The sequence below is a fragment of the Prunus avium genome, chromosome 8, assembly GCF_965620075.1.
Source record: "Prunus avium chromosome 8, drPruAviu1.hap1.1, whole genome shotgun sequence".
Lineage (NCBI taxonomy): Eukaryota > Viridiplantae > Streptophyta > Magnoliopsida > Rosales > Rosaceae > Prunus > Prunus avium.
Window position 1 is genome coordinate 4,973,447 of NC_142291.1, and position 11,028 is coordinate 4,984,474.

An 11,028-nucleotide genomic window follows, 5' to 3' on the forward strand; every position below is an offset into this window, starting at 1 on the left:
AAACTTACCTAGTTTAAGCATATTATATTGTAGCTAGTGTAAGTTTTATAGTATATAGTGACTAAGCCTCTAGTATATATATATATATATATATATCATTTTATACCTATAATGTCAGCCATATGAAATATAGTGAGGATCTACTACCCCAAGTTTTATGATTTACAAAGCTCTTTTATGATTAGGATTATTATGGTATATAATCCTTTCCAAACTATATTTTGATTATATATTAGAAGGGTTGATAATGAGTACGACCTTAATTAGAACTATAAAAAAAAATATTTGTTTCAAACTTGAAATATTGTCACTTTGGGACAAAGCTTAAGCATGCCCTTTCAAATTTCTGACTTCTTATTATTTTTATCACTACTACTAAAGTGGGCTAAAGATCACAAAAACAAAGTTCATGTCTCTTTGAATTACATTAATATTGTTGTTGTATTTTCTAATCAACACAAATTAATGTGCAAACAACCAATTAAAAATACCCGCAAGTGCACGAGTCTATTGAGATATAGATTATGCAAGTACGGGGTCGATCCCACGAGGAACTGTCGGCTTCCTATAAGTTCTAACTTGAGTACGTAAAGAACGCTAATTTTACACAACACACAAACACAGTACAGATTGGAAACTAAAAATGAATAAAGGAAGGTAAAAGAAAAGAAACACAACAAGAAAACTAGAGAAAAACACAAACAGCATTTTATATCACCATTTTATCACCACTGTATCACCTGTGAACAGTGCATGAACAGTCTTTTTCCTTCCGTAGCTCTTTAGCTCCCAGCTCTCCTCAATGCTCTCCCCAAATGAATTCCACGTTCAGAGGCTGATGCCTTGCCCTTTTGCTCATTCTCTCTCCTCCTTTCCAGCTTATCTTTTAATATAAAACAATTACTTTTGTTAAAGCCCTTTTTCCTTGTCCCCTTGCTATGATGTATTTTTGTGTTCACAAATATGCTCTTTGTCTCATAAAATCCCATTTAACCAAAGTAATTTCTTGTTACCAATGGTATGGTAACAAGAAGAATAAAGGTGACACTATAGAGGTAAAAACTGGCCTAAGACAAAATTCCAGAGCTGCTGTAACATGTAGGATTAGTTGGATAGGCTATACTTGTCCAATGTAGCTCAAATTCGGATATGTTGTAGTCAACATCCATTGGAACAAGTTTCGTGCAGATCATCACCTCATCCGAGCACTGGAGCATGCTGATCCAAGGCCAAGAAGTTGACCTACGAAAATGAACAAAAACAGAATTTATAACAAATAATGCACTTTTAGCTCATTTTCATTGTAACCAAGGTAAAATCTAAGAAAACACAAAAAGGAAGTAAAAAGCTATAAAATGTCAAGAACTAACTCAAAATAATAGGTGAATAACATGATAAATCATGTGTAAAAATGAACCGAACAATTGTGCACAAATATGCAGTATTTGTTTGATATGTAAATAAGACACAATAATTTTGTATCCAATGACAATAGAAAAAGCAAATAATTGTGCCTAAGCGATTTAAGCACAAATATCATAGCATAGAATTTGTCACTACACTTTTTGAATAGTTGAAGTTTTTTAAACCATGAAAAATATACTTTTGTGCATTTTTCTTATATGTTGTACTAACAAAAAATTCTAACCATAAAACATTATTTGTGACTTATACCAATAAAAAGCATGTTTCTTGTTACTCACGCTATTATGGCTCACTATTGGGCACGAAAATTGAATTTTGTGGCACTGCACACGTATGATAGTCTTTTTATTTATTTATTATTTATCATAATCAAAGTATGATAGTCTATACTCTAAATAGAGCACGGATATTGAAATTGTGTTCTTTTAGGCCATATTTGATAGGCCTCACTATGTCCCACTAGACCGAATTGGACTAAATAACTTAAATGAGATTCCTTAGTTCAACAGTGAAAAAAATTCCCAATGAGATTCCTTAGTTCAACAGTGAAAAAATTCCCAGACTCGCATGTCTAAGAGCAGTTCCAGAAGTTGTCCCTTGCCATGGGGGCTAGGGCAGCCACTATTCACGTGAATAGTGGCTGCCCTTGCAAAAAGCAATGTTGGTTTGCAACAGTTGTCATGGCAAAGGGCAAATACTATTCATTTTTTTGTTTTTTTTCACATATTTGTTTACCTAGACAATTAATTTGGACAATATTTTTTAAAAAATTTTTGGTGTGGGAAGTGAAAAATATAACTAAGTATTTATTTTTTAAAAAATATGAATTTTTTTTGTTTTTTGTTTTTTTTTTAAATTTTTTTTGTTACTGACATCATCGATGATGTCAGCCCCCTCGTCTTGGATCTCAGGCTGAACCTGCCCTCGGGCCAGCCCTTCTTCGTGGCCCTAACCCCCCCAGCCCGAGTCCAGCCTTAGCTGGTGGACTTGCTCTAACACAGCGAACCCCAAATGCAATGCAGTTCGCAAAATAGTACCATTGTTACTTTGAAAAAAATACACCTTGAATCAAAACCCCACCCGATCGACAGACTCTGGCAAAACCCAATACCCAGTGCTCCTCCTTCTCCCCCGAATTTGTTCTCCCTCATGACCACCACCCGCAAGCCACACACAGACCCATCTCTCTTCGCCACCCCAGCCACCTGCAAAACCCAAAACCATCTCTCTTCGCCATCTCTGTCTGTACACAAGAGAAAAACACGAATAAGAAAGGGTTTACGGAATTCGTAAAAGAGAAGAACTAGAAACAGAGAATAATGAAACCCCAAAAAAAGAAGAGAAAAGTAGTTCCAATTCGTAGAAGTTCCAAATAGAAAAAAGCTGAAAATAATGAAATCAGAAACAGAGAGAAGAAAGAAGGAAAGAAAGAGGAAGAAAAGAAAAAGAAGAAAATGAGATCAGAAAGAAGAGAAAGAATAAAAAATAAAGAAGAAGAAAACGTTTTACTCTCCCACTTTACATACAAACAATAACAACAACCGTGGGGTTAATGAAATGATGAATTGACCAAAAAATAAATATATAATTTTATTTATTTATTTATAGGTTAAAATTTTAATTAAATTTAAATATTAAATATTTATTTTTTAGTCCAACAGAGCACCAAACATAGGTCTTCACTATTTTTACAATCTAAGTTCTTAGTTCTAAATCTAGTTTAGGTCAATCCGAACTAATACAAGATACCTGAATTTAGTCATGTCCTTGACAGTTGCAAACAAGCCCTTAAATCGCTATGGAGCACGAATGCTTTAAATTGTGTCCACATACCGTAAACAAAGTAAAAAGTAATGATATCTCTCTCTTCCTTTTTTTTATTTATTTAATTTTTTTATAATACTCTCTTTATAAATTGTGTCTCAAATGTTGCAAAAAAAAGTATTTAAAAAAAAAATTACCTCACATTCTTAACCTATTCTTAACACACTGCTCCCTTACTCTCAAATGCAGTCGTCGCCCATTTTTCTCGATCTACTCTCTTCTCCATCACTCATCATGTTCTTCCTCTCACCTTCTCTCAGACCTCATCTATTTTTCGGGGTAAAGCAGACCTCATCTTCTCTCTCTCTCACTGAAATACAAAAGGAAAAGCTCAATTTTCCCTATGTTTTCTTGTAGTCTCATTATTGTTTTATCATTATCATGTAGATTGGTGTGCTTGAAGATATGTTGGTTCAGCTATTGAAGGCTAACAAATATGAGGCACTTGTTCTAAAGTCCAGTCTCAGGTTTGCTGAACTTTTCTGTCCAGAGATAATGGTCAAGTATTCTTTATATATAGGAAGACCAGGTGCTCACCAAGGTGGTTGCTGCAGCTCTTAACCCAATTGATTACAAGAGGGCGCTTGGGTATTTTAAGGCCACCGACTCTCCTCCACCTGTGAGAGCCTCTTTCTCTTTCATTTTCTTTTAATGTATTTGCTTTTATTTTGAATTGAGGTTTTAATGAAGGAAGTTTTGTCACCTTTTTATGTTTCTATTGCATGTTACCATTTAGCATGTTTACTGTTACTAGTAATCTAGCTGGGCTGGCAAGTGACAAACAATGTAGCAAGAATTCTTGTTTATTGAATAAATTTGTTTTGCAGACTGTTCCAGGGTATGATGTTGCTGGTGTGGTGGGGAAAGTGGGAAGCCAAGTAACAAAGTTTAAGGTGGGGGATGAAGTATATGGGGATCTCAATGAGAAAGCTGTGCAGTACCCAAAAAAGTTTGGGTCTTTGGCAGAGTACACTGCTGGAGAAGAAAGAGTTTTGGCTCTGAAACCCAAAAATCTGAGTTTTGTTGAAGCTGCTAGCCTTCCCGCTGCTATTGAGACTGCCTATGAAGGGCTTGAACGAACTGAATTTTCTGCTGGTAAATCCATTCTTGTTTTAGGAGGCGCTGGTGGGGTGGGCACACATGTTATTCAGGTAAAGTAATTTTATTTCTAATTCCAAAATGTCCTGATGCTATATATACCACAAACTGTATATGGAATTAAAGTGAAAACATTTCCACTAATTTGGGCAGCTAGCAAAGCATGTTTTTGGTGCTTCAAAAGTAGCAGCAACTGCAAGCACTAGAAAACTGGAGCTGTTGAGAAGCTTGGGCGCTGATTTAGCTGTCGACTACACCAAGGAGAAGTTTGAAGAATTGCCTGAGAAATTTGATGTGGTATATGATACAGTTGGTAAGATTCTTCATTCTGGTTTCTTTAATAATTCGATACATGATGTCATCCATATAAGGCATGCACCCACCAACAGGGGAGTTTATTGGTTTATTTATTTACCAGGAATGAATCAAAGACTCATTATTTTATGATGTTTTTGGCAACAAAAAAAAAAACAGGGGAGTCTGATAGGGCAGTGAAGGCAGTGAAAGAAGGTGGGAAGGTAGTGACAATAGTATCAGGTGCAGTAGCACCACCGGCCTTCTTTTTTGGGCGGACTTCAACTGGGACTGTATTGGAGAAGCTGAAGCCATACTTGGAGAGTGGGAAGGTAAAGCCGGTGCTTGATCCCACAAGCCCATATCCCTTTTCCAAGACTGTTGAAGCATTTGCCTACATTGAAACTTCCAGGGCTACAGGGAAGGTGGTTGTGCATCCCATCCCATAAGAAAGATGATAGAGATTGTGCAGGCAGGCAGGCAATCAATCAGTTTGTGAGTTATGTATTTGTAATCTGCTGGTTGTGTAAACTTAAAGTGTTGTAACATGTAATAATGGGGATGTGAGATGCTTATATGTATTATATACGAAGTTGGGAGTTTTGCTTATATGTAACATTGTTCTGAGACATGATTTGTAACTTCTTGTTCTCTTGCCTAGTTTGCAAAGATATAACTTCGTGAAAAGGATAATTCATTCGGATCGACATGAGAGTCTGAATCAGTCAGTTTGTGTTTTATGTATTTGTAATCTGCTGCTGATTGTTTAAACTTCAAGTCTCGTAATAATGGAATGTGAGATGATGCATGTTTTATATACTTACATGGAGCTGTTTTCTTCCTAGTTGCTCATTGCTTTGTTTATAAAGTTGAACGATTCAGAGCTGGTAACAAAGTTGAACAGTCAGATATACCCTTGTTCATTTTGTGGTCTGGTGGGGTAGAAACGACTTTATTTATTCATCTAAGTGTCTCCTGGCTATTCCCTTCCTAATTGTTTGAACATGTCCACCCACTTCACAGAAGATTAACACTGTTAAGTTAGCCACCAACCTTCATGACATTTCATGATAAATACAAAGAAGTGTTAGCAATTTTCGTTATTTTTTGCCCGTGAACTGGATCCTGTGAGATGGCCTGAAGATGTCATACAATTTTCGTTATTTTTTGCCCTCTTGTCCTTTGCTCCAAATGCTTCAACTCTTTTTAAAAAGGCTTACACCAGATTTGTTCAGGAAATGGTTTTGCGAATCTTAAATATAAAATCAACAAAGTAAATACACAAACAAATAACAAGGAGGGGGATTTACTTTTACCCCTACCATATATATTAGTTTAGAGAACCGAAAGTGCGGCAACAAAGCAGTAATGCATGCTCATGTAAAAGTTTAAGATACATAAGTTCCAAATGCTTTTGAAGACAAAAATAGGATCTATATAGAAAGGCTCTATCAAAAGTAATGTACAACTAGACGCCTCCATTTTGAACCAGGCCATCTTACAGGATCCAATTCACTAATCCCAGTTATCAGCCCAGTGTATCTGCCAAAAATAAATTTTAATTAAAATTGGACTTTAAATACTTCAACTATGTCAAATTTAAGAATGCCAAACCTTCGCTCTGCTGCATCTTCTGTTTTGAAATGCATTTTGAACCGCATTCATCACATCTGTGATAGTACTATAGTTTAATTGTTGGCTACGAAGAGTTGGATAAGTAGCAGAACCTTTAAACTGGGCTGCCCTTCTAATTCCTAGCCTCAGTTCTCCATCCTCACCCCTATTATAAACATTGTATGATAATCATGAATAAAGGGCATCCAAAGTTTCTTGAACCGAAGGATTCATATACATAAGAAACAGCACTGCATCTCCGGATACGAGCTTCTTCTTGTTCACAAACGCACTCCACCCAGTGGTGAGCAAATGCCTTTGTGGCTGCCCCACTCAAGCCAATGGAAAGAAGAATAAAAATCAGAAACACACTGAATCTAAAATATTCCATTTACGAAGTTCATGTTGGAAGGTGATGGACCCTCACTCATAAAACTCACAATAAACAATATTTGGGAGAAGTTACTTTATTTCATATTGCTTGGGTTTAGCCAACCGATTACATGACTTTGGCATATATAGCAATTACAACCACTGAAGGTAATAAAGCCCCACTACTTCCTAGTCTTGAATACATGCACCCAATCAACTTCTAGAGTCTTTCCAAATGCTTATACATCAACTCAATACATAACGCATGAATCTAATTAATAAAGCATGTTTATTTTCAACATTCCCCCTTAAACATGATTTTCTGGTTTGAAACAAACTCCAAGTGATCCTCACAATCTTCTGAATGTCTCCAACTTCAAAGGCTTGGTGAAAATATCTGCAATTTGGTCTTCAGACTTCACATACTTCAGCTCTATCTCCTTCTTGCTTACGCGCTCTCTTATGTATTGATATCTTGTATCTATATGCTTACTTCTGTCATGAAAAACAGGATTTTTGGCTAAGGCCAATGCAGACTTGTTATCAACATAAATTTCAGTAGCTTCCTTTTGTGGTAGATTCAATTCATTCAACAAGTTTCTAAGCCATATGGCATGACAAACACAAGACGTTGCAGCAACATATTCAGCTTCACAAGTTGAAAGAGTCACAATGGGTTGCTTCTTTGAGGACCATGTGAAAGCAGCATCTCCCAAGTAAAAAACAAATCTTGTAGTGCTCTTTCTGTCATCTTTATCTCCAGCCCAATCACAATCACTATAACCCACAAGCTTCAATTCATTAGATGCTGGATAAAACAAACCAAAATTAAGTGTACCTTTGATGTACCGGAGAATCCTTCTAGCTGACTTCATATGAGTGATTGTTGGCTCCTCCATGTAGCGACTAACTAGGCCAACTCCAAAAAGTATATCTGGCCTTGTGCAAGTTAAATATCTCAAACTTCCTACCAAACTCTTGAAAATAGTTGGATTCTCCTTTTTAGCTCCATCTTCAAATTTGGACAACTTCACCCCACATTCAATGGGAGTACTCACTGGATTGCAATCACCCATATTGAACTTCTTGAGAACTTCTCTTGCATAACCTTCTTGTGAGATAAAAATTCCTTCTTCCATTTGCTTCACCTCAATGCCAAGATAATATGCCATGAGCCCAATATCAGTCATCTCAAATTCTCTTGTCATTGCTCTCTTGAACTCCTCAAACATTTGTGGATTATTACCTGTAAAAATCAAATCGTCGACATACAAGCAAACCATTAACATATCACCATTTGCATTCACCTTTAGATAGAGAGCATGCTCATAGGGGCATTTCTTGAAACCATTTTCTTGAAAATACTTGTCAATTCTGCTATTCCACGCCCTCGGTGCTTGTTTTAGCCCATACAAAGCTTTCTTAAGTCTCAGAACTCTATCCTCATGACCTTTCACAACATAGCCCATAGGTTGATCAATGTAGACCTCTTCTTCAAGAACACCATTCAAGAACGCAGACTTCACGTCCAATTGATAAAGCTTCCATTTGTTTTGGGCTGCCAAAGAAATCATCAATCTTATGGTCTCCAATCTCGCAACTGGAGCAAACACCTCTCCATAGTCAATTCCAGCCCTTTGGTCGTATCCCTTGGCAACCAATCTTGCCTTATACGTACCTTTCCACTTCTCCTTTAGCATTCTTCTTAGCCTTGTAAACCCATTTTACACCAATTGTTCTTTGGCTTTTAGGCAAGACAGCAAGCTCCCATGTGTTGTTCTTCTTGATTGCAGCTATCTCTTCATCCATTGCTTTTCTCCATCTCGGGTCATGCACTGCATCTTCAAAGCCTATTGGTTCACAATCAGCAAATAAGCAAAACAAGGTCAAATCATTTTGATTACTTGTGACATCATAAATCTCACTTAGATCTCTGAAGTGTGGTGTTTTTTCATTTGAGCTTTCACTTGATGAGGATGATGGGGATGAGAAATCTCTATGAACTGATGGTGGTGATGGAGGTGGAGTTTGTTGCTGCTCTTCAAATGTTTGCTCAACATTGTCTTCTTCTTCCAAGAGAGGAAAAAAGTTATAATCTTTCTCTGGAGCCTCCCAATTCCATATACCTTCTTCATCAAAATGAACATCCCTGCTAATAATAATTTTCTCCTTCTCTGGATTATAAAGCTTGTACCCTTTGGAGGAAGCATCATAGCCAACAAAAATGAATTTCTCACTTTTGTCATCTAGCTTGGAACGATTCTTATCTGGCACATGTGTGTAGGCAATGCTCCCAAAAACTCTTAAATGAAACACGCTGGGCTTTCTTCCACTCCATGCTTCTTGGGGTGTTTTGTTCCAAAGGCTTCTAGTTGGACACCGATTGGACAAATAAACAGCACACTCAACAGCTTCAGCCCAAAATTCTTTTGGCATATTTTTGCTCTTCATCATGCTTCGAGCCATATTGAGAATTGATCTATTTTTTCTCTCCACCACTCCATTTTGCTGCGGGGAGTAAGGGACTGTCAAGTGACGACGGATCCCATGGTCTTCACAAAAATTCTGAAATTCTTTTGATGTAAATTCACCTCCTCTATCGGACCTCAAAGTCTTGATCTTGTAGCCACTAACATTTTCAACATAAACTTTGAACTTTTTGAATGAACCAAACACCTCAGATTTTTCTTTTAGAAAATACACCCATGTTTTTCTACTAAAATCATCAATAAAGAGAAGAAAATAATTATTCTTACCAAACGAACTTGGTTTTATAGGGCCACACACATCTGCATGAATGAGCTCCAATGGCTCTCTTGCTCTTGTACTTGCTTCTCTAGGAAAGCTTCTTCTAGATTGCTTCCCACGTAGACACCCTTCACATAATTGATCTGGAGAATTGATAGATGGCAAGCCCTTCACCATTTCTTTCTTGCACAGCAAAATCAAATCACTGAAATTCACATGCCCAAATCTCAAGTGCCAGAGCCACAAAGGATCTTTGAAACAAGCCTTCAGACACTTTGCAGCTTCACTTTGAATATTCAGCAAAAACATCCTATTCTTTGTCATTGGAACTTTAGCAATTAACCTGTTTTGTTCATCTCTAATTGAGAGACTACAATCAATCAACTGCATATTGTATCCTTTCTCCAACAATTGGCCCAAACTCAAAATATTACTCTTCATAGTAGGCACATAATAAACATTTGAAATAAATTCATGGCTGCCATCCTTCAAACGAATTAATATTTTACCTTTGCCTTGAACTGAAATCTTCGAATCATCTCCAAAAGTGATCTTGCCACCCAACTTTTCATCAAGGTCAACGAATAAATCTTTATTTCCGCACATATGATTGCTTGCTCCCGTGTCCAAATACCATAACTCTCCATTCTGTCTAGTTTTTTCTTCACATTTGTAGGCCAACAGCAAAGTGGCTTCTTTGTCTGCTTCTGCATAATTGGACTTCCCTCGGACATTTCCACCACCACCTCTGCATTCAAATGCTTTATGCCCATAGCCTCCACAGGAATAACATTGGATTTGTGATTTATCATACCTAAAATTTCCTTGCTGATTTGTATTACTCCATCTTCCACGTCCTCTTGACGAATATGAATTTTGTTCTTTTCCTTCATTGTGACGACTTAAAATCGCCTTTGCCACTTCTTCCTCCTCTTCCACCTCTTCCTCTTCCACGACCACGACTTGTTCCACTTCTTGAGCTTTCTTCATCATTTAAAGTGAGCTTTGTTTGTAAGACTTTCTCCACAACTGGTTCTTGAGTTTTCTTCTTCAATCTTTCTTCGTGAGCTTTCAATGATCCAGAAAGTTGATCAACCGTCATAGTGTCCAGGTCCTTGGACTCTTCAATAGCAACAACAATATGCTCAAACTTTGAGTCTAATGAGCGAAGAATTTTCTCAACTACACGGGTGTCACTAATTTCTTCTCCATCTCTTCTCAATTGGTTGACATTGGCTTGAACTCTTGACATATAATCTGAAATTGATTCGGATTCCTTTTGATGTAGGCTTTCAAACTCCCCTCTAAGGGTTTGGAGCTGCACCTTCTTTACTTTATCAACTCCTCGATAAAAATTCTGCAAAATCTCCCATGCATTTTTTGCCGTTGTCGCATTTGCAACCTTCTCAAATGTGCTGTCATCCAAGGCTTGATGGATGAGGGTGAGTGCCTTCTTGTCTTTCTTCCTTGTTTCCTTCAATGCTTCTCTCTGGGCATTAGTCAAATTTGCTTCATCTCCATGTTCGCCAATTCCTCTCTCTACGACCTCCCAAGCATCATAGCAGCCAATCAAAGTCTTCATTCTAACACTCCAATTGTGATAATTATCTTTGGTCAACAGAGGAACTTGAAATGGGGCCATCGAACTGTTCG

General features: G+C 37.2%; 1 protein-coding gene across 1 annotated transcript; it reads left to right on the top strand.

Annotated features, from left to right (window-relative positions):
• The first annotated feature begins 3,432 nt into the window (after positions 1-3,432).
• On the top strand, positions 3,433-5,442 carry LOC148291188 (2-methylene-furan-3-one reductase-like). The gene is made up of 6 exons (XM_088245707.1): positions 3,433-3,528; positions 3,637-3,696; positions 3,770-3,868; positions 4,077-4,400; positions 4,501-4,660; positions 4,822-5,442. The coding sequence occupies exons 1-6, from the start codon at positions 3,433-3,435 to the stop codon at positions 5,088-5,090; spliced, it is 1,008 nt and encodes a 335-aa protein (XP_088101833.1). The 3' UTR covers positions 5,091-5,442.
• The last annotated feature ends 5,586 nt before the right edge of the window (positions 5,443-11,028 follow it).

Bases quoted from the DNA above. Each gene is read 5' to 3' on its own strand.
- LOC148291188 (XM_088245707.1), top strand. From the start codon at position 3,433: ATGCAGTCGTCGCCCATTTTTCTCGATCTACTCTCTTCTCCATCACTC. The intron at 3,529-3,636 runs GTAAAGCAGACC...ATTATCATGTAG, and splicing joins GACCTCATCTATTTTTCGGG to ATTGGTGTGCTTGAAGATAT. The intron at 3,697-3,769 runs GTTCTAAAGTCC...CTTTATATATAG, and splicing joins CTAACAAATATGAGGCACTT to GAAGACCAGGTGCTCACCAA.